At 40.8% G+C, this 24,951-nt stretch overlaps 1 protein-coding gene across 13 annotated transcripts in view; it reads left to right on the forward strand.

Moving 5' to 3' along the window:
• The window catches only part of mycbp2 (MYC binding protein 2), a 301,458-nt gene that overhangs the window by 275,622 nt on the left and 885 nt on the right, over positions 1-24,951 (forward strand). For all 13 annotated transcript variants that reach the window (XM_042066068.1, XM_042066086.1, XM_042066120.1 and 10 more), the window contains 4 exons: positions 313-522; positions 18,217-18,324; positions 24,210-24,375; positions 24,611-24,951. The exon at positions 24,611-24,951 is cut by the window's right edge and continues 885 nt beyond it. In XM_042066068.1, coding sequence (XP_041922002.1) covers positions 313-522; positions 18,217-18,324; positions 24,210-24,375; positions 24,611-24,726 — 600 coding nt within the window. In that variant the 3' untranslated portion in view covers positions 24,727-24,951. The remainder of the gene's footprint in view (positions 1-312; positions 523-18,216; positions 18,325-24,209; positions 24,376-24,610) is intronic.

Genomic DNA, 24,951 nt, shown 5'->3' on the forward strand with positions numbered 1-24,951 from the left:
TTCCAAGGCTTTACTTGGTTAGTCCACCTACAGACTGTCTGCAGATGCTTATATTATCAAAGATAATCAGCATGTATTAGCCCTCTGTTAACTGTAATTTTTATGGTTTGGATTTGGTTACGGTATTATTCAGTAGTTGTTTAGCAATTGTTAAGTCTCTGTGGACAGACTATCCAAGTAAAGTGTTACCTAATGTAATCATTAATTTTCAAAACATCAACAGGTCTTCGGTTTGCTATGTATTTTTTGGTGCCTTAAAACAATTTGAGTCACTCACAACTCAACAAAACTTTTTTGCTTCTATGCTTTCAGAACAAAATTAATCATTCAGTGATCAAAGACCTGCTGGATCCCATTAAAGAACTGTATGAGGATGTGAGGCGCAAGGCTTTAATGAGGCTAGAGTATGAGGGACTCCATAAGAGTGAAGCCATAACCACACCTGGGGCCCGCTTTTATGATGACCCAGCCAGCTTTGCCATGAACAGATATGCCTACTATGTCTGTTACAAGTGCAAAAAGGTAAGAAGTAAGCATGTTTTAGGCAGGGACCAGATTGATGCGAAACTTCAGTAGTGGTGAAATTTAGGGAAAACTATTGGTGGAATTAAGAGACCGTAATCCATTTCTCTGGTATTAAATTCAAGCAGCTCGCTTTTTTTGATGGCTTTTGACCATCCATCTTCCCCTTCATCACATTCCAGAAGTTTTAACGGGGCCCAAGTAATTTTCTGCAAATAAATACTCTCAAAGACTATTTGGATTTATTTGGAATTTGGGAGAAATGTCCATAATTTATAGAATAAAACAACATTCATATATATATACAGTACTGTGCACCTTACAGAGCTAGTGAACGGAGGTGAGCGGTGCGAATATTCCACTCTTCGCTCAGGTGGCTGTTCACTCGGCCGCTCCTCCACTCAAATTCGCATCAGGTCGCTCCGCTCAATTTTGCTCCCCGCTCCACTTAAAAATCGCTCCAATAATCTACAAGCTAAATTGTAATCTTAAACAGAAAACATCCCAAAGAACTAAGACCAACCACAATATATTTCACTCATAGAGCATTCGTTTTAAAAGTGCAACAACGAACAAGCTTGGAAACGTCAATACACAATACTTTAGACTTTGACCTGATATTGATATTGTGTTTCCTTGCCTTCCTCAAAGTCAAAGTCAAAGTCAAAGTCAGCTTTATTGTCAATTTCTTCACATGTTCCAGACATACAAAGAGATCGAAATTACGTTTCTCACTATCCCACGGTGAAGACAAGACATATTTTACCAATTTAAGTCCACAGACAAACATAACATTCAAGTAAACAAAAAAGTAAGTAATAAGAGGGCACATATAATAATGAAAAAAATAAGAGCAGCAAAATTTGGTTGAAATTGTGCATAGACAGTCAATAAAATACTAGTGCAAAGTCAGGCCAATAAAAGGCTTGGGTAGTTCTGTTTGACCTAAGTAAGAAAGAAAGTGACATACAGAGGGTCCCAGTTAAAAATTGACACTTCATTCACGATCATGGTGAATGGTGAAATGTAAGTACAACTGCAGCCGCTTGGGGGCAGCATAGTCCGCTGTGGAGTTCCACGGTCGAACCAGACGGCGCATTCGACAGCAAGGGCTGTGATTGGCCGAGTTTTCAGTGCGTTTCTCTGTGTTTTTAGCAGCCCCTGCAACATGCTAGTCCACTGTAGCCTAAGCCTTGTACATAATGTTAAACATAGTTTTGGATTCAGTGGCAAGATTTCTTGATTGTACAGTGTCTGTCTCTCAGTAATGTTTTAAAATGAGAGCTTCGTCAGCTGGCAGTAGGCTACTTTGTCGGTAGTCATGAGAAGTTCGCTTGCTAACAGAACATAAATATGCTGCCCAGAAACCTTGTGAATAGTTCTGATTTTTTTTACTACACTAACGAGGTTGAAATATAGACTTTGCCTACAGCATCTCCTTAACAGTAATGTTAACAAAATGACAGCATTCATATGACAAAGAAAAACGAATTCGGTCACTCAAGACTGTGCCACAGCAACCAGTGTAGGCTACAGTCCTACTCAATAGGCCTACTCGAAGCAGATAGCGTTGTCTGACGGTCGAGTGGGTTAATGCGCGTATTTCCAGAACAGGTCTGCAACTTTCAGGTAGTTCTGAGTTCGAATCTAGGCAGGAACAGAGCCATATAAAGGCCTAGGCCTATTGTTATCATTTTTTGCAAGGTGTTGCTCCTGGCAATACTTGTTTATAATACGTTTGGTGATTAATTGATAGCTGTTTTTGGGACACGTTAAACGTTCTTTATAATGAGCGCATCCGGGGAGTAAAACGACTGTTACGCGCTGTTACAACTGTAGGCTACAATGATTGCAATACAAAAATATGCGCGTGTTAGTTTAGTTAGTTTTGTGATGTTTTGCACTTTTGCCTCATGTGTTTTCAGGTTTGAGGGCTTTTTTGGCAAGATTGACCTTGGTTAGACTCTGCATATGTTATTTCTCCGTATGGAAAATAAAGTCAATTTTCGACACACGTCTGTTATTAGTTAAATAACAAGTGTTGCTTGTTAAAACATGTGACTAGTGAAACTCAAATGATTTTAGAAATATTTAGCCAAAGCCAAAAAGAGAAGGAGAGACGCCGGTGCAGCTCAGATGTCTTCTTAATTTTCTTTATTCTTTAGTAAAAGGTGCAGAACATTATTAAACTTTGACTAACGTTTCGATGTTCGTTAGTCAAAAACATCGACACATCGAAATGTTAGTCAAAGTTTAATAATGTTCTGCAGCTTTTACTGAAGAATAAAGAAAATTAAGAAGACATCTGAGCTGCACCGGCGTCTCTCCTCTCTAAAATATCTGTCCTGGCCTGGTTGCAACGGATTGTGGCCAAACGACAGAAGCGCGGAGAACCCTCCTTTGTCTTCCAAAAAGTGTTACTTTGTGCCCCGCGCTCCCCCACTGCTTGTGAAAGAAGGGGATGGGGGAGGGGGGCTTAACGTGAAAAAGCTTAATGTCACAAAACGGAAACGAGTCGTTTTAGGCTACAGGCCTTCATAATGGTAGGCTACAGGAAGTGGGGGGAGGGTATGGGATGACCAGAGCCGTCATCTATCGTCTTTCCAGGCACACAGCTCGTTATAAAGCCTATCGACTGCCTTAACAGATAGGCTTTGCTCTTGGGTTTGGCCTTACAGCGAACTCAATGCTCTTGTTGCTTGCAGTTTGTTAAATAAAGCGATGCAGATTACATTATTTATTTCTGATTAATTGCGTCTTTTGATGTATGTTGCAACATTTGCTTGTTAGGCTGGGCTACTGTCAATGTCCTGTACAGGTCAATGTTCAACAATTGCTGGTGTAGGCCTAGGCTATTAATCAATTAGGGACTGTTCGTTATTTATTTAATTAAGGGGCTACCGGAGGAGTTTTGGGAGCGTTAGTCAAAAAAGACGTGACCCTCCCTCGCCATCAAGAATTGTTTCTATGACCCTCCAAAGTGATTGAGAAAAAACGCATGATCCTCCCCAGTCCCAACAATGTATTGATGCCTTAGGCTACTGGGTCAATTTGGGAGCTTGCATGCTACGACTCCTTCCTTGAAATGCCTTGAAAAGGCTGTCGTTTGCACAATTTCACAAATAATCACCGGGACCGAAACAAACCTGTCAACTTTTCCCGGGTTTATCGCGTATTTTAACTTTTTCCTCGCTGTCTTAGGAGGAGCTGCAGGGCCGTCGCAAGGGGATGCGAGGCCCTGTGCCAACTTGACAGATGCAAGGCCCTTTTCACTTACGTGCATGAAATCATGCGATAGCTTACTTTACACATAGCCAAGGCTACCGTCGGTGTATTTTAATAGTAGCCTAGTCTAATAAGCTACACCAGCTTGCCTTTAAGAGGGGAAATTCAATTGTATAGCCTATAACATTAGCTGAGTCACATATTTGGCCATATGGTGTTTATCATAGGCTACATCACGAAACCAAATAGTGTAACAAAGGCGAACACTTTAACAGGGGGAATTCATTGGGCATGAATCATTGTGCTGAACGGTATTTGTCAATGAGCAGAAACACACACGACATTCAAACTATTGATAAGATGTACTGGTCTGTATCTGTAGGCTAACATTGGACAAATAAATGACACTGACTCGCCATATCCTGACTCAGGACAAAAAAATAAATTTCTTGCTTTGCCGCAAACTCAGCAATGAAATCATAGGCCAGTTTGCAGGTAGCCTAACGTCTTTTTCATAGAAGGGAGAGCCCAGTCTCTCCTGTGACATGGAGGTGCGCAAATATTTTTTAATAGCCTGTTCAACTTCGAAAAGCTTCGTTCACCCGATGCCAGTCACTGATCGCAATTTTAAAGTTCGGAAAGCTTCATCTTTTTAAGTTTTAAGTGCAGTGGCCCATATCTGCCCCCTTTGGAATTATATCTCGAGCCTATTATAAGGTCCAGTGCGTTATGTCCTGGGATTCGGATGTGCTCAAAAAGAAAAGAAAAAACACTTTTTTATAGATGGTTATGAGGAGCAATGTGAGAGAGAAATTTGATGATCATTGATCGTTGTTTTGGGACGTTAAGCCTTTTCCATAGGCGTCAGTGAAGGAGATTGAAGAATGACCATTTTTTTTTATACGAAAATATTTCTTAACTACAAAAACTCAGTGTCTAAAAACTCAGTGTCATTCAGACTCAACCCTCTTGTTGTTTTATTATCTTTTTCGTTGTCGTTTGAACGTTGGCAAGCAGGCATGGTTGCAATTTAAGTGAAATTTCTACAGTAGGCCTACAACATGCTGTTAGGCTGGGCTACTGTCAATGTACTTGTACAGGTAAATGTTCAACAATTGCTGGTGTACAGGTTATATAATCAATTAGCTAAATCATTTGTCCAGCTGTTTAAACATTTTTTCGTGCTACATTCAAACGCAAAAGGTGCTTTGATATATTTTTCGTTTGAACGTCGGCAAGCAGTCATGCTTTGGTTGCAATGAATGAGGATAATTGCTTTTTTTTTGCATTATTTTGAATATGACTCGCTCCAGTCTCAACAGCACGTACTTTTCCCACACGCTTAGTTCTAACACACATAGGCCTATCCCCTCTCGCTTTCTCTCTCTCCATCCCTGCACACGGTGCTTTCTTAAAGGAGCTGCACCATTTTACAACAATTGCATCTACATTTTCATATTAGAATGTTTTGTCAAGTGTAAGCTTAAACTACCGTGATCAATTGAAGTTCCCGTGCCCCCGCTGCGTCATGGAAGCAGTAAGTCAGTCGCATCAAAAATAGTAGTGGCACCCAAGTGACACCTTGTGGTTGTTTGTGTCAACTGCAGTTTGTGCCATTTCTGCTGAGAAAATGGGGATCGTGATTCATGAAGGAACCCGTCCAAACTTAACGGGGACCCACTGTAGTGGTGCAAGTTATGTAAGAGCAGCAGAAGTGTTGTGTTTTCAGGACAACAACAACAAGTTGTAAAGTGTACAAGTGTGCAAGTGTGCAAGTGGAGTAGTGCTATGTAAAGCGATCTTAGGTTTGAGAAAGGCGCTATATAAAATAAATAATTATTTTATAATGTGTAGCGCCGTTGTAAAAATAAATAATTATTTTATATAGCGCCTTAAAAAATTATTATATTATTAAATGAAGCATATTCAAATTGCTCACATTTTTCTTTGCTCTGCGTGTGTTCCATAGGCCTACACTCTCATGTTTCCACGAAATGTGTCTTCTTAGATTCCAAAATTCCTCACTGAAACAGTGTCACCACATGGTTGTTCTTCCTCTACTTTGTTAGTAGAGGAAGAACTAGCTGTTTTGTAGGAATAGAAGACTTGTATGACTTATCAGTTTCCTTTCCAAAACATTTAGCGAACTCCATCCTCATCAACGAGCTTATAATGGCCAATTTTTTTAATTTAACGGTCTTGGTTTTATAAGGAAGAATTCTGAGTGGATTTGGGCATGCCTCAGACTCGTGGTGTGAGCGGTATCGGAGCAAGATTGGAGCAGAACAGAGCGGCCCCTCCGGCTTCTAAATTAAAAAGCGCTCCTACAAAATTCCATCCGCTCCGCTCACTAGCTCTGGCACCTTACATGTTTTGCTTCAGTAATGCCATAAGGACCATATATTGTTTATTTCTCACTCTCCTAATTAGAATATGACCAGAGAACACAGGAAATATGTACAATGTATAATTCACATAAAATGTAGTTTTTGTTCTGATACCAGTCCAATTTCAGTCTCAAGCAGCCATTGGATTTGTTGTTTTAGCAGTGGAGCTGTTGTTCCCCATCCAGGCCACTGATAGGCACATCTGTCCTTCCAGAAGCTGCTGGTAGATCTAGCTACGATGGTGGTCTTGAGATCAGCATTTTGGCATGGCACAAAGTGGAGGAGCCACCTGAAACATACTGTATATATCAGGTGACCCTCTTTGAATGAAAATAAAAGTATAAGTCAGTCAGTCAGTCAATCCATAAGCCATCTTGAAGAGATATGTTTTAAGTCTGTTTTTAATGTCAGTCAAAGTCTGGCAGTGAATTCCACAGCTTGGGGGTGATGTAGCTGAAAGCCCTCTCTCTCAGGGTGCTGAGGTTCACACTAGGGACATGCAGTAGGCCTGCTGAGGAGGATCTCGGTGAGCGGGCAGGGGTGTAAACTTCCAGGAGGTTAGTGAGGTGGGTGAGGGTATAATTGTGTAGGGCCTTGTATGCCAGGAGCAGGACTTTAAAACGTATTCTGTAGGCAACTGGAAGCCAGTGCACTTGCATAAGCAATGGTGTTACATGTCTAGTAGATTTGGAGCCTATTATAATCCTTGCTGCAGAATTCTGAATGAGTTGGAGCCGATGGAGTAGCTTATTAGGGATTCCAGACAAGATGGAATTACAGTAGTCAAGGCGGGATGTCACATACGCATTGGCAAGGACTTCTGCACTGAAACTGAAAACTTGAGGGGCGCAACCAGAAAATGTAGGGGCGCACACACCGTTAATCAACATGCTAACCAAATATTCACATTTCTGCTAATGACCATTGTATTACTAATACATACGTTCAGGCTTGGCAGCTAAACTCACGTGGAAGGTAGAAGGGCAGGCATTTGATGACTAAATATTCCAGTTCAGCAGAGCAATTGGTACTAACAGTGACGCAGTCCGTACACCAAGTTTTGTTTACATTAATGCATAAACCGCCTCCTCTGCTATTACCCGAAGCCTCTGCTGTCCTGTTCGCCCTGACTACAGAACGGCCTTCTAGCTCCACCACGGTGGTTGGGATATCTTTGTTAAGCCATGTTTCGGTGAAAAACATGATGTTACAGACCATAAGTCTTTTCTGCGTGAGGGTCTTAAGTTCATCCAGCTTGTTCAACAAAGAACGCACATTGGCAAGAAAGATGCTGGGGAGTGCAGTTCAGTGTGGGTTTAGCCTTAGCCTAGCCACACCCAAGTGCATGAGCCGGTCTTGAAAGATGCCCTCCATCCGACGCAGCTGGCCTTTGTCTTCCAGGAGCTGTATTGGTTTAGTGTAGAGTTTTCAAGCTTTTGTGGTTATCTAACTTTTCTACCACCTCTTAAATGCATTGTGGTACATTGTTCTTTCTTCAGCTGAGTGTGTCTCAACACCATATTCAGTGTGTGTGCGGAGCACGGTACCCAGTGCTAGGTCCAAAGTGCAGCCTTTATTTTTGGATATTTTCACTGGTTTTCTTTAGATGATTGTCAAATTCCACTGTTGCCAGAATGCGACTCTCCAGGTACCATTTCTCATTGATGTAGTGACATGTAAGGACTGTACCGTACATTGAACATGTTTTTAAATGTTAATTTATATTAACTGACATCAGTGTTGGAAAGGTTACTTTCAAAACGTATTCCGTTACAGAATACATGCCCAAAAATGTAATTTGTAACGTATTCCGTTACGTTACTCAATCTGAGTAATGTATTCTGAATACTTGGATTACTTCCGCATTGAATTGCATTTTATAAGTGTAGGAATGCAGCCATCAAATCCTGCTTACTAAACAGGCCTATTCTGGTGTGTTCTTCTGTTCCAAATGGCTGAAGTGTTAGGCCCACATAGGAGAATGTAAAGTCAACTAAGCTACCTGATACAACTATAAAATAGCAAGGTGGCCACTAAAACTACAGCAGGCGACTAGGCTAATTAAAACAAACAAAAAATAGGCTTTAAGGGTGTAGCCTGAAATTATAATTAAGGTGTGCCTGTGAGATTTTTCGGTGGCATCAACCCAGTACAAGTGAGGGGTGCATATGACAGGTGGAACGCAAATGACCTGCAAATGTAAACACTATAGGCTACTGTATATCAGTGCTCTCAAAATTAACGTGATTGCGTAATGACGATCAAAAACGCACGTTAAAATGCTACTCGCAAGAATAATTCTTCAGAGGCTGCAACATCATTCATTTTAAAACGTAGATCTAATTTAAAAAAAATCCATAAAGCTATTTTAAGTTAGAATAAAAAAGTTAGAATACAGTGCCTATTTTAGAGATGGGTTTTATTGTAGGCCTAGGTCTAAATAAACACGTGAACTAGACTTTGTTTATTGATTAGCAAACTGTGTAACCGATTGGCCGAAGTAGCCTGAGCTATTAATACTTGGGAAAATATCCTTGAACAGACATCAGGAACCACGATCAGTGAGGAACAGGAGTTACCTCCACTTACTTTACTCCTAATTTGCTGTGCAAACAGTCATTTCAGGGTCTCCGATGACGCGTCCATAATGCGCGCTGGCTGCGTTTTGACGGGTGCAATGTGAGGCTAGTGCAAGACGGCGGGGCATGGATTTAAACTTGGAAACAATTTCATCATAGATTGCTTTCAGGAGCTTCTGGGAAATGGAGTTGCCTTAATTTATTTAGAGAGTGAATAAACTTATGAAACAGAGAAGTATCGTCATGTAATCCATTGATTTCAACAATGTAACTGTATTCTAAATACCAACTATTTAAATGGTAACTGTAACGGAATACAGTTACTCATAATTTGTATTCTGAATACGTAACACCGGTACATGTATTCCGTTACTCCCCAACACTGACTGACATGAATCCTACATGTAACATTACCGTCTACAGCCACTAGTCTATAGCCTAGGCCTACCGGTATGCCGCTCCAAACGAAAAGTAGGCCTATGTCTCACAATAAAACGCAAGAAATAAAGGCCTATAGCTGACTCGAATACAAGCAGCTTAAATAAAAGACCCCAGCCATAATTTCTGGATTTAGCCTACAATAGTCTTTCTCCTAAACATTCCTCACCTGTTATCTAGACATGCATGAAAACATTTGAAAACAAAACATGTAATATTTGATCCCTGTTTTGCTACTAATTATCTTTCACGTAATGAATACACACAGAAAGTGAAAGAAGGTCCGTCCAGTCAATAGTCCCGCATTCAGGCCGCTCCATTATTAGATTATCGTCAGACAGCGCTGTAAAATGTGTGGGAATTTCTTTATTTGGGACTTTTATTATTATGACCGCCGCGCAGTGTAATAATTTATGCGCAATACCCGCAATCCCGCGCTGAAATTTAGACCCTGGTTTTAAATGCGCATCTTTTTTCTCTCGCTCTCTCGGAGGTAGCCAGCCGAGCATTTGTTCTGCTGCCAGCTTGTGCCAATATATAGTCCAAAATGCTTGATTGCATTGCATTCAACACATTTTCATTTTCAGGTACCACATCAGCATTTTTGTTAAGTGAATCTTTTGTAAATTGCTTTACAATTAGCGTCGGGCCCTTGTCAGCAGCCTTTGGCTTGCCTCTTGCCACTATTCACTCCTTCGTCTTCATTAACATTCCCTGTAGAATTCTCAATATTTTTGGCCTCAATATGTCCAGTTACATAGTCTGTCTGTCTGTGAAATAAATTTCTAAATATCACTTGCTTGCTGCAGCTTCGGTCTGCACGTTCTTTTAAAACTACATATTTTTCTCTCTCGAGCATTTAATCTGCTGCCGGCTTGTCTCTCCACATCGTCCAAAATGCTTGATTGCATTGCATTCTCAACATTTTTAGCTAAATTTTCATGTACCACATAAGCATTTTTGTTCAGTTGTTGCTTTACAATTACTGTCGGGCCTATAGGCCTATTGCCTGGCTTGCCTCAGCTTTGGTCACGTCCTTTTAAAACAGTCTTTTTCTCTATCGTGAGCATTTAATCTGCTGCCAGCTTGTGACTCCATATCGCCCAAAATGCTTGATTGCATTGCATTTTCCACATTTTTAGCTAAATTTTCATGTACCATATTAGCATTTTTGTTCAGTGAATCTTTTGTAAATTGCTTTACAATTACCGTCGGGCCTATAGGCCTAGCCTGGCTTGCTTCGGTCATGTCCTTTTGAAACTGCATCTTTTTCTCTGAGCATTTAATTGCATTGTATTCTCCACATTTTAGATACATTTTGGTGTACCACATGTAGGGCTGGGACAACGCGTTGACGTAATCAATGACGTCGACGCAAGAAATACGTTGACGCAAAATATGCGCGTCGATTCGTCAAGCATAACGCGTGCCGCTAAATATTTTTAATTTTACACCTTCAGTGTTTCCCATATATTGACTAATCCGTGGCTGGGCGCCACGAGATCAAAACCGGCCGTCACACGTCTATGTTGTAAGATAAAAATCCTTTCATTGAGTTGCGCTTTTTACACACGCAGCCTTTCCGCCCGCTCTCTCTCGTAACGAGCCCGCTGCCCCTCATCTGTGTGCATTTAACAAAATATTCACGATTGTTGAAGGATTGTTGTTGCCACATATAAGCATTCCATAGAACACTGCGGGCTAAATTACTATTAAATCGTGACCATGCTGCGCAAATTTGTTCAAAACTGCTGCATTAATTAACTCGGCTAAGGTCTTATCACAACATAGTTTAGTCTCCTCAATGTACTAAGTTAGTTTATGCAATCAAGCAGTATCTCAAAGCTAATGTTAGAATACTGTTTGGATGTTTAGCATGATTACTTACAGCTGCTTGTCAATTCTGTTACTCATGCAGGGCTCATTTTATTGACTCTGACACTGAATGTTTGCAAAATCCCGATGTAAATGGAAAAGTGTTTTCCAAGACTTAAAAGTGCTTGTCCCAAGGAGGAGTACGAACTGTTATTTGAATTAACTATGTTATGAATTGCATTCACACATCAGCAGGCTTTTAACTGTGTTAGTGTTACAATTGCAAGGGAACGTCTTAAAGTGACAGGCACTCAATTAGCCCTATACTACTGAAATGTATTGAATGCTACCTCTGACTAAGAATGCATAACTTTGCACTTGTATAGTCTTTTATTTTGGATTTTTTTAGAGCAATACACATATATTGCAGGAATTCATGTTTTTTAATTCAGATATGTAAATCAACATGTATAAATTGCTATTTGTCAATTAATGGGGAGATTAATTAATCGCTAGATTAATCGTTCAAAAAATAATCATTTATCCCAGCCTTAACCACATGGCATTTTCTCTCAGTGAATCTTTTGCTTTGCAATTACCTTCCTGCCCTCCTCTTGCTGCCTTCACTCCTTCGTCTTCATTAACATTAATCTTTTTGGCCATACATAGTCTCTGTTTTTGGTTTTGGATTTTGTGAAATACATTTCTAAATATAGTATTTCATAGTCAGGTGCGACTTATATATGTTTTTTTCCTGTTCATGACGCATTTTTTTACTGATGCGACTTATACTCAGGAGCGACTTATATTCCGGAAAATACGGGTATATGCCCTCTTCTTGAATCTGTGTTGAATCTGAAACAGCCATTCCACCACATTCCATAATTTTCTGGAGGACCTCAGCCAGTTTTTCTTTATCAGCAGCAGCCTGTTGCTTTGCCCTGTCATTGGCAATTAGGCATGATGGCACCGATTTTTATTAGTGTTTGGGCCATCTGGTGGAAAGGGGGCGCGTATCTATGCTGCACCACTTCTAGTGGTACCTTTTGACTTGACTGTCTGACTTGACTGGCCTTTTGGTTTAGCGCACACATGATGCATCATGTTCCAGGTGCCAGTGCTACTTCACTAAAATGTTCCCAGACAGCACATTTCTTTCCTTCCTACTGATTAGTTTTTAATTCTCCTTTTTGAATTTTCTCATGTAATTCTCTTGCCGCCATTGCTGCTGAAAGAAATGGACCTCACAGCTACTTAGCCTAATGAGAGTTTGCAAAGATAGTGCCACTACCTGATGAAAAATTAGCCTATGTTTTGAAATGTTCACATTTCAGAGAATGTCTATTTTACTAATTAAAGATTTATTTCGTCCACCTGCAACCCACCTGTAATTAATCAGAATGTTTTGCTGTTTTTTTCTTACTTTCCCAGGGATTATCCACTGTGTCCGTGGATAAAGACCCAATCCATGCATTGCTATTAGATAGATTGCTAGTGTATCTACCTAGGTACTGTTTGTGTAGAGGAGGGTTACAGTCGGCAGTGCTTCGACTTGGCCAGCTTCACTTGCGGTCCGCGCGTGGGATCACGCGGTATCACGCGACTTTAATTTGTATTTTTCCAGTGAGACGCTGCAACAACCCAAACAACCGGTAGATGGCTCAAGTGAGCAGGGTGTCTCGTAAAAAGAAATGGAGCCTGGAAAACCCTACACAGACTTCACTACAGACTTTAGCAGACTGGTTTAGAAATAATGTAATAGCCAGAAATATGCCTGCCCTGCCCTAATAAAGAAATATTTGGTTAACTGCGAGTGAATCCCGTTTGCAGCCGTAGAGACGCAGGACAAATTAAACATTCTGGTTTTCTCCGAGTGCAACGATGATAGACAGACATCATTTGGACAAAATATAGAGTATTAACCTCCGTTGCTCAGCCAAATGCCTTCCTGTTACGTCCTGTTATCACGGAGTTACAGGCGATAAACGATTTTTGATGGTCACAAGTTTACTTCATTAGGGACTGTTCGTTATTTATTTAAGGGGCTTCCGGAGGAGTTTTGGGAGCATTAGTCCAAAAAGACGTGACCCTCCCTCGCCAGCAATACATTTTTCTATGACCCTCCAAAGTGATTAGGAAAAAATCACTGTCAACTTTTTCCGGGTTTCTCGCCTAATTTTAACGTTTTCACATATTTGGCCATAAGCCGTTTATCATAGCCTATCACGAAACCAAACTACAAAGGTGAACACTTTAACAGGGGGAATTAATTGGGCATGAATCATGCTGAACGCTATTTCGCTACCTTAGAATAATAAGGTTCTATCTGCGTTTTGAGTAGGTAGGGCCTACAACCGGGACGATTGAAACGGGGACGAATGAAACATTCCGGTTTTCTCCGAGTGCAATGATGATAGACAGTCATCATTTGGACAAAACATGGAGCATATTAACCTCCGTTGCTCAGCCAAATGCCTTCCTGTTAAGTCCTGGTATCACGGAGTTACAAGCGATAAACGATTTTTGACGGTCACAAATTTACTTCATTAGCGGTTTATTTTTTTGGATTATTAAAGAGGGTTTTTCATTTAAAGGTTTGACTTCGTGCTTATTCAGTAGAGCATTTAGTGCTCTCCCCAATCCCAGACGTTCACATTGCATGTTTGTTTGTAATGGATGCAACCGTGTGAGAGGCTATGCGTTTGACAATGAGTTGTTAACAGAACCAAGACATATAGCCCAGCAGCAATCTAGGGACTGATCGTTATTTATTGAAGGGGCCACCGGAGGAATTTTGAGTGCTTCAGTTGGAAGTTGCATGACCCTCTCTTGCCTGCTAGAAATTGTTCAATGATCCTCCGACAGAATTGTTAAAAAAGACATGACCCACCCCTGCCAATTGCCACAGCCACACACTTTGTGATAACGTTCTTAAATCAATCTTTCCCGTGAGCTTGCATGCTACCAGTCCTTCCTTTTCAAATGTATTGCGCCTGTTTGCACAATTTCACAAATACTCATATGTGATTAATAGTATGACAAATAATCCCTGTGCACGGGGACCGAAACAATGCATGCCAACTTTTTCCGTGTTTATCACGTATTTTAACTTTCCCCGCTGTCGAGCCGTTTTAATGTTTTCCCGTAGAATATCCCAAATTTTAATACTCTCATAACAGCCCTGCCATCGGGCCTGTCTCTGTTGCCCTGTTGCTACCCCTTGCCCTTCCAACGAAACAGATGTCTTCAAATCATCGTTTTCCTTGCTTGAAGGCAAACTTAGAGTGATGTTAACCTATTTAAGTTTAACGGCGCGATTGTCGTGAGAGCACGATTCATTGGCGCTTGCATGTTCGGCCTTATGTCTACGTGCGCACCTGAGGCTACTCAGCTGCAAGAGAAATAATTTCCCCTGTTTGTATGTTCACTGCAAGTTGGCCTACCATAACTTACCAACTCTGCACCGTAGACTGGCTATTTATATTTTTCTGTGAAATAAGCAAATGTATTTGTTCAACTTTATGAAGCAGAATTACGCATAGGGTACTTGGAACATAATACATTTGACAAAGGACAGATGAATGTTGCTAGTGACAAAATATTAACTTTCAGTGTTTTACGATGTCTTTGTCATGGGGAAAGCAGCTTTCAGCCATAAGGCTACTTTGAGAACATTTCAATTCACCCGACACTAATATTCAAAATGTTGAAAACTATTTTGGCATAGCCTATAAAGCAGTTTAATTCAATGGAATGTTAGTTGTAAACAAACGAGCTACTTGGTGAGGCTTGGCCTCACAGATGCGCTCGTGCCTTAGATGGCAGGAAAAATCTTCACGATAGGCCTATTAACTAACCACCCGATTCACGTTGGCTGGGGGAAAGGGGGGCCATCAGACAATTGTGCCCAGTTAATCCGGCCCTTCCCCCAAAAAATCACACCTTCCCACCTCTGACAGCTTAAAAGAAGTCAAGAGGACTCCTTACTCACAGACCTATTCACAAACCTGCAGTTTTGAAATCCTATGCAGCTACAGGAGCTTCCAATCGCGAGGAAGCAATTTTACATTGTAGGCATAACTAACATACAATAACGCCACCAACAACAACCAAAACTACTCATTGTTAACATGTAAATGAAATGTAACGTTTCATTGTGAATCAAATTAAAATGTTCTCCTCTTTGCAAACGTAGCCTAGGGATATGGTGACAGATTCATTTAATAATGTTTCAAAGGTAGGCTACTGCATCAATCCATAGGCCTATGTTTCATTAGGCTACTAAGCTATTTGTTTTGCCTTACTCTTTATTCATTTAGGATAGGCCTTTTTATTCAGTGATTAATCATCTTCCGTCCTTCGCACTACTTGTGTAGCGCACGCATTCTCCGACCTGTCACCTGTCAGTCATCATCGGAAGAGAGGTGTTTGGAATTCCCACGTTACAATCGTCAGCCAATCAAGGTGGTCACTTCAGTCAAGCTTGTGCATGAGTAATGACGTCATCCATAGCCACGAAGACTCACTCCTAGTTTAGGAGTTGTCTGAAAGGCTTTGTGAATAACTTTTAAGAGAAAACTCCAATCTAAAATCTTTAAGTGCGATTTAGGAGTAGCATACTCCTAGTAGTAAGATAAAAGCCTTTGTGAATAGCCTACGGCCCCAGTTATTCATCATCTTCCGTCCTTGTGTAGCGCACGCATTCTGAGACCTGTCACTCATCATCGTAAGGGAGGTGTTTGGAATCATGCCCGCGTTACAATCATCAGCCAATCAGCCAATCAAGGTGGTCACGCTTGCCCATTTACCCAAATTAATGGTCGAATATTACTGATGATCATTGTTATTTAAGAACATGCAGTGTGCGTAGGGTACCAAAAACATCTTGCTCGTAAAAAAGCATCATAACGCACATTCTGGCGGGTCTGTTATTTACTGTAGGCTGCGCAAACCACATGCCTTTATTTTGGGCAAGCCTGCATTCATTCATTCATTCAACCTTTATTTATTCTCGGAGGGTCATTGAGGGAAGCCCTCATTTTCAATGAAGCCGAAATTACAGAAGCGAAGCAAAGCGCTCCACAAACAAGACAACATTCGAGGCCTTCTGTTGAAGAATTTTATATAAAGCCTGCGCTGACAGTAATCCTCCTGCCCCTGATAGGCCTACCACAGCTGTGGATAGTGTGGAATGTTCAAGTAATAACACAATCCAATGTGTGTCTCAATTGTCCCCCGCTGACCACCTCACACATTTCTCTAGATTTTGCAACGAACTTACATGACACAATGCCATAAAATATGCCAGTTTTAGGACACAGAATAATGTTTGTAATGATACCAGGTAGGCCAGGTATTGTCGAAGGTGCATGGTGAAGTGAAATTCTTACTTTGGAAAACAAACATTTGCCGATATCATCGCCGATCATCAGAATATTGCAACAGATTCTGTGTTCTGGACTGTAGGTAACTTGTTAAGCCAGTGGTTCTCAAACTTTTATTTCATTCCCCACTTTGATCAAGGGGCATGACTGATGATAGTGGAGATAACGTGTTATCCCGAGGCTTTTGCAAGTCAGCATCTTCGACGGTAGTCTATAAAAAATATAAGTTTTCGATGTCCCAAACGGAGAGCCATACTTTATTGTTTTTGACGATCTCTATGCTACTCACAAAAATGTAGGCATGGGGACATGATGAAGTAGGTTATCCAACTGTCATGTGTTAAATTATTGTGATTACGAGCCAGTGGTTTTCAAACATTATGCGTGACTCGGACATCTAACTAAATGCAACAGGCTCATATCGTCCTCGCATTCGCAAAATGAGGACCAGTGCTTTGTCAAATTGCAAATAGCTATTCGTTTTAACTATTTTTTTATGATAGTAGCCTACAAAAAGCACTTCATACTATCTTAATCTTGGAATATGGGGAGGGAAGTGGCGCGTCTGCAGTCAGCCAAATATGAATGTAATTCTGCGGCATAAAGCAGATGTATTTGTTTATTGTACAGAAAAATAAAAATGACATGTCAAGCAGTCAATTGACTACATTGCAGTCAAGAAGTAGGGCAAATTAATTGATGAAACCAAAACGTGGGTCATAGTTGTCTAAGCCTCTATTGCGTAGCCTGTTAAAAACGTCGCCAGATAGTATTAAATCGGCAACAACATTGTTTTCTGCAGAAGCCTACCCAAGGCTACAGATTAATTCTGAACAGTTATTTCTCTACTGGCTCAATTATCACACCACTGTTTTGATTTGCGTAGTTGCGTTAACCTCAACACTGACAATAATGTAGACAGCAAATTTCGATTTCGATTTTTGTGTAGTCAAGCCTTAAGCCATACCCAAGTAGCCTAAATCGAGGTAATGTTTAATTATGCATGATTTATTTTGTTATTGAATTCGTAGGCTGGGAATACTTTCGGCAACAATTATGTAAGGGACGGCAGACAGAGCGATGTACAGTGGCAGAGCGACGCACAGTGGCTGAAAGTGGTACTAAAGCTTCACGCAGCTTCACGCCGCGTAATGCGCGAATGAAGTGGTCATTTGAAAGCGATGCCCACTGTAGTAAGTTTAAAAAAAAGCACGCAACTAAGCACTTTCAGCCTGCGCGCATTCTGCCCTTCACTTAAGTCTGTCATTTACAGTCTTTGTTGTAAATAAGTATATAAGTATAAGTATATGTACTTTTTTGATCCCGTGAGGGAAATTTGGTCTCTGCATTTAACCCAATCGGTGAATTAGTGAAACACAAACAGCACACAGTGAACACACAGTGAGGTAAAGCACACACTAATCCCATCTTAGTGAGCTTCCTGCTACAACGGCGGCGCTCAGGGAGCAGTGAGGGGTTAGGTGCCTTGCTCAAGGGCACTTCAGCCGCGGCCCACTGGTCGGGGCTCGAACCGGCAACCCTCCGTACAATGTAGAAATGTTGTCCGTCTTAAATTCAGTAACTCTAAGTATTTTAACTTCATATAGTGAGTATATTCATTTATACACAACTTACATATAATGGAGGTAGAAACAGCTGACTATAATGGATCATCAGCAATCCTGAAGAACCAGGCGGATCAACTACCTTGTTTTGCAGGAGCTGATTGTTGTTGAGATGATAAAACGTTGATTACATTGAAATTTTCACCCGGTAGTTGAATAAAGCATGTTTTACAGTATATTTTTAGGAGGTAGTTGATCCAGGACTTTTTGTGTTAATGACACATTATTCTTGCACTTGCAGGCATACTTTGGAGGGGAAGCACGTTGTGATGCTGAAGCAGGACAAGGAGATGACTATGACCCTAGCGAACTCATCTGTGGAGCATGCTCAGATGTGTCAAGGGCACAGGTCAGTGGACAAAATGAGATCATTGTGCTTTTTCTATGTATTAAATATCTGTACTGTACTATTGTGAGGAATATGTTTACATTCCATAAATGATTTAGTCACCGTTACCAGGGCTCTACACTAACTTTTTATTCCAGGAGCACTTTTGCTCTGAAGTTAAAACATTTAGGAACACAGACAAAAATGTGGGCGCATAGTCAGTTGTGCACAAGTTTATACGTACACATAATGTATCAGTAAGTACTACAGCCTACAATTAAACCAGTTGCACCAGTTGCAAAAACTAAGAATGACTTACAACATTTACAGGAAACAGAGATTTGAAGAATATTATTACCTACTTTATTTTCAGTAATTTTATTTTTCAATATTTTATAGTATCATGTATTGTCATATTTGCATTTAGACTAGGCCTATATCAAGAAGCCTATCTTGCAAATTGTTATTTCATTTTATTTATGGCTGGGTCTTTTTTAATTATTTTCTTACCGTTTTGTGGCTTCTACTGAGAAAAAGTAGTTTGCCACTAGTGTTGCACGGTGCACTGATACTACAAAAGAATCGCGAATACTGAAATTAAAAATGTCACAATACCTGATTTTATTAGTATCTATACTTTTAGGAACAGCTACAACAGCTAAGGGGGGTTTATTATTGGGGGCCAAGCAGCGAAGCTGCGAAGGCACCCATTGAGTACTAGCTTTTCCTATTATTAAGTGTGCTTGCAAAGCAGCACACTTATTGTTCTTCTTAAGTTTTATTATTATTATTATTATTTTTCCCGTCTCCCTAATTTTTTGTCAGCCCTAGCGCCTAGGCCCTTTGAGACAGAGACACTGTTCCAACTTTAAAACGTCCGGTCAGTACCGGTGTAAGTTGGTCGCGAAGATGACGTCAGGTGGGCGTGCCGTTCGTCCGCCATATTGGATTGAACAGAAAGCACAGGTCACAAATTTGGTCCGAACGCCACGAAACTTGACGTACATTATCCTTGGACCAAGCCTCACAAATGTTAGCGGAAGGATTTTTGATTTTCGAAAGCGTTTGCCCGTCACAGCCAAACGAAATCGGCGGCGAAGCTCCGAAACAGGAAGTCGTCCATATCTCAGGAACACTGTCACATATCGATACCAAATTTTGTATATGAACTGGGGACTCCAGTGTGAGGGTGCATAGGCAAAAAAAAAAAAAGAAATATTCCAAAAGTTTCCATCATTTGGCAAACCACCCACGGGTATTTGGTAACTCACACCATTCACCTTTTCACCTTCTATCACAATGCCTTCCATGTATGCACAATGTCTCAGAGCAGACACAATGTTTCCAGGCAACCTTGCCCAATCATGAAATCTTTGCTCTGCCATGGGATAGTATGGACTTACGAACTGAAATAGCAAGGAGAACAGTAGCTATATATAGCTTACATAATAGAGTTGTTTTCACATTGACGGTATTCAAATTAAATTTTTCATTATTGTTACATATCATGATGGGAGAGTATTATTAAAAATGTTATAAGTATGCAAATGCATATGTTTACGGGCATTTAGGTTTTACTGTGTTGTTTTGTTGTAAAGACATGCAAGGCATTCTGGGCCATGTAATGAACAGTGGTCGGCAGCACTCCATAGGCTACGTATTAATATGAATAGGTGTTTCTGTAAACCTAGGGACAATAAACAGCTATCTCTGTTACAAAAACGAGCTGGTAATCGCTCATTGAAGAGGGAACTATGATAAAAAGATTGTTTTCCTAAAAGCATGGAGTTGACGAAAGAATAAACGAGCAATGTCACGTTAATGTTAAATAGCCTACCTATCTGAACGCTAGGTGGCAACGTTGTATTACATTTCACTAGTGTAGCCTACTTGAAATACGGTGTGAGATTCACAAGTAATGAAGGTGCAAATATTATGTAATTTATCATGGGAAATTATTGGAAATGTTATTTCTTGTTTATTCTTGCAAACCACACACATCCATTCGGAATCACACGTACACATTTAATACTGAAAGACTATCATTTCGTTTATTTGATGTCGCCTAGCAACACAGCCTTCAGAGCAAAGATTCTAGAACAGAGCTTCAGAGAGACACGTTTTGAGTTTGTGGCCAAGAACCTAAAATATCGGTTTCCATGTGCTGGATGGTGTGCGTCCTTTATGAAAGTAAGTGTTTTATACAGTTAACGTTACAGACATAATGAGTCATGTTGTAGTGGTCAACATAAATGTGCCCCTTCTGTTATTAGAATGCTAAGCGGAGAAGCATGCTAAGCAGAGATTTAGTATCATTCATTTCTTGTGTGGCTAGCTATAGGGAGGAGATGTATGTTGCTAATTGGGATTTATGTTGTTTAGCGTAATGCCATGGTCATTTGATATGAGATGCTTGCACTCGTAACTTCGTCACGTGTAACTTTAGGACTGCTATTTTTTTTACTAACAGTAATTCACGAAGCACTTTAGCCCTAAAAGTACAGTAGCACCTACGTCTGTGACAGCTTAAGGGAACTTGCATTGTAGGCATAACTAAGGGATGCAATAACACCACCAACAACCAAAACTAGCCTACTCATTGTCAACATGTACATGAAATGTAACGTTTCATGTGAATCAAATTAAAATGTTTTCTTTGCAAACGTAGGCATAGACGTATGGTGACAGATTAATTTAATAATGCTGCTGTGTGAATCAAGGTAAGCGTGCAGGAAGTGGCCACTTCTTAATGGGACCCACTGTATGGAAGTGGGCTAAGTAAAATAGAGATGTTTTAAATAAGATCAGGTTAATCAGAATTCTACGATATGCCCGCTTGACAACGGCAGAGATAGAACTGGCCTTTGGCCATAGCAACCATCCATTTAGAACGACTGGCCTTCATAGCAACCAAAGATCTGAGCTGTGTTGCAATGTGAGGCAAAGTATAGAAAGGTGATGAAACATACAGAGACAGGTCAAGAAATATAGTGCAATGTAGACAGTAGTATACAGTTGATTTACAGACGGTGGTTTAGAGTAATATGAAGTATTCCTTTATTCTGAGATAGGCTACATCAATAGGCTCTCAAAACAACCCCAGGCTCACAAAACAATCCCAAACAGACATAAGGTCTTTATAGAGCAAATCCATATAGATTATTTGTCAAATAAACCAGTAAAACATAATTTGTGGGATGGAATATATAACATTCACACTCATAGCTCATATTTTTTTTTAAATAAATCAGTGAAAAAGTATCCTGACAAACAAGCAGCTTTTTAATGCCTTGGTCATATTTCATCATTTCAATTCCTCTGTAGGTTACCTGATAGCCCAGTTTGAGAGGCGCAAGACGCGTGACATTATTTATTTTTTGCAGCCAATCACTGCTGTCATTTTATTTTATTGATTTGATCTCAGTCATAGAAGCTAAATTCGAAGGCAGGCCAAAGGTAAAATCCAACGAATCGCATTCAACCCGCAAGGCAATAGTTGAATAGAGCTTTTGAGGTATTGCCACTGCTCCAACACTGAAAGGCACTGTTAGAATGCTTGGATCAAGCCAGGTTCAGCATAGCGTATGTCACTGTCTGCTCACGTTGGTGACCAGACCAGGGCAAGCACACTTTCGCAGTTCCCGCCGGAAATGCAGTCTAGTTATTATTATTACACATCCGCCATTGGAGTCTATGGCAGCCCATAGAACGCCTGGCTTAAAAAGTGCTGAAATTTGGCAGAAAGTTTCGGGACACTCCACTGACCACTCACGCTCATTTACGGACCTCTAAACCCAGCCGTCTAGCGCCACCAACAGGTCAAAATCTGGCCGAAAATTGAACCACTGGGTCTAAAATTATGAAATTCGGCAGATTGATTCAGCACTTTCCCATGATCACTCTCACCAATTTACAGAACTCTATGCCCAACACTCTAGTGCCACCAATGGGTCAAAACTGGATTGCATTAACGCATGTGACCATTGAACGGTGCATCCGATTTTCACAAATCAGGCACTGTTGGAATCCCTGGACCGACCTAAGTTCAATGACTCCTATTACGTCACTTTCCGCCATATTGGACATCCGCCATATTGGATTTAGTCCAAACTCTACAAAAAGTTTCAGCGTTCACAAATTTCATCCGATTTTTACGGAACTTGGCGGAGATGATCTTCTGCCCGAGCCGCACAAAGATACTTGTCAGATTTTTCAATTTCATTTTTTTTTGCCCGTGACAGCCAAGCAAATATGGTGATGAAGCCGCCAAACAGGAAGTGGACTAACATCTCCATGACGCTTTGAGTTAACATAACAAAACTCGATACCGTTAGTCAGGACACTGTCCCAATCACTCACAGCAGTTTTTATGCATATACATTGAACACTCTAGCGCCACCACCAGTTCAATGCTGGACATGCGTTCATGCGCGTGATCCTTGACTCTTTTGTCTGATTTTCACAATTGAGGTAGCGTCTGAATCCTTGGACCATCCCGAGTTCATCGACCCCTATCCCGTCACTTTCCGCCATATTGGACCTCCGCCATATTGGATTTAGTCCAAACTCTACGAAAAGTTTCAGCGGTTACAAATTTCATCCGATTTTCACAGAACTTGGCGGAGATGATCTTCAGACCGAGCCGCACAAACAATACTTGTCAGATTTTTTAATTTGAAGTTTATTTGCCCGTGACAGCCAATCACACATGGCTACGATGCCGCCTAACAAGAAGTGGGCTAACATCTCAGCTACGCTTTAATGTATGAAGTCCAAACTTGGTACAGGGACTTGTTATCTGATTGTGAAGACGCACTAGGAAATTGGCATCACTTGGCCTCTATAGGGGGCGCTGCAATACAGGAAGTGAGCTTGTATCTGTAACGCTTTGATGTATGAAGTCCAAACTTAATACAGAGGCAAAGTAGCTGATTGTGAGGACATGCAAGGGAAATGGTCTCATTTGGCCTCTAGGGGTGCTGTAATAAACAAATTCAGCTCACATCTCAGCAAGTCTTTGGTGTATGAAGTCCAGGCACATGGTAGCTGATTCTGAGAACGCACAAGGACATTGGTGTAATTTGCGCCTCTAGGGGCACTATAACAAAGTAAATGAGCTTATTTCTCACCCATTCTTTATCCAATTGCAATCAAACTTGCTGTGAGTGCTTGCTCATGCCATGGCAACTCCATTCCTGCTATAGCACTGCTTGGCCCCCACATTGCTGCTTGCAGCTATATTTATTATTGGGCTTATTGCTTAATTAAATAACATGACTTATTAATGTTAACAAAAATTATTATAGCGTTTTGGAAAAGAGCTCTTCGGGCTTGAAACCGGACGGTTTCCGATTCGATCCCCGACCGGTAGGAAAAATGTGGGCGGGGGAAGTGGTTGAGCACTGCTCTCCCATGCCCACATCCACGGCTGAAGTGCACTTGAGCAAGGCACCTAACCCCTCACTGCTCCCCGAGCGCCGCACAAGTTGTATTTGTGTGGCGAATAGTGTTGTCACAATACCAAAACACAGTAGCATAGCCGCTACTTTAAGAACGCCTACGCCTCCATGTGCTGCCTCTGCACTTATTTCAGTCTTGCACAGCTGACTTCAAAAACATTTGATTAGCAAGATTTATGGATCTGTGTTGAATCTACACAGCTTAATATCATCGAACAAATGGTTCTACATGAAACTATAGCTCACCTAACCTGTGCAAGTGGCACACACTTGGTGGCTAGCGTGTTGCTGTAGCTCTGCACTTCAGTGGGAGTTAAGGGAAAAGTAAACAAAACTCTGCATATGATCAAGCACTAAGATTCTTAACTGTCTCTTAACTTGATCTGCAGTAATGATGAAATACATTCCTCTAAATGCAGTGCCAATTGTTTTGTTTCTGTTGTATAGATGTGCTCCAAACATGGGACAGACTTCCTTGAGTACAAGTGTCGCTACTGTTGCTCAGTGGCCGTTTTCTTCTGCTTTGGGACCACACACTTTTGCAATGCCTGTCATGATGATTTCCAAAGAATGACCAGTGTCCCAAAAGAGGAGTTGCCTCATTGCCCTGCTGGTATGTACTCATTCTCTATATGATTTTTTTGGAGGAGGCTTCTATAGCACAATCCTCGAAAGATTATTGAAGTAATTTTATTATTGGTGTCTATGCTCTTGATTGCTTGTTACAATATGTAAGAATAAGATTTGAATTTGACAGGCTGCTTGTTTTAATATAGACATTTGTTTATAAACTTTTATGTTTTTACTGTTTATAAACATTTAACCTATCTATTCTCTCTCTATGATAGGACCTAAAGGTAAACAGCTCGAGGGAAGTGAATGTCCCTTGCATGTGGTCCACCCACCAACTGGTGAGGAGTTTGCCTTGGGTTGTGGAGTATGCAGAAATGCACACACCTTCTAAGGACCCTGTTTAATGCCTTTGTTGAATCCCTTGTCTGGATTCTTGCTAACCACTTGAGCATTGTGGTTGAGTTTAAGAATAGGCCTAACAAGGAAGATATGACCTGCTTTGGAAACATGGATCAGAGGGCCAGAATATGTTCAGGGATTCAGAGAATGACTTTGAAAAAAGAGAGATGTAGACGCGTAATTACCTTTGTGAAGTGTGTGCATGTGGCTGTTGTAA

Source organism: Alosa sapidissima, chromosome 2, assembly GCF_018492685.1.
Source record: "Alosa sapidissima isolate fAloSap1 chromosome 2, fAloSap1.pri, whole genome shotgun sequence".
Lineage (NCBI taxonomy): Eukaryota > Metazoa > Chordata > Actinopteri > Clupeiformes > Clupeidae > Alosa > Alosa sapidissima.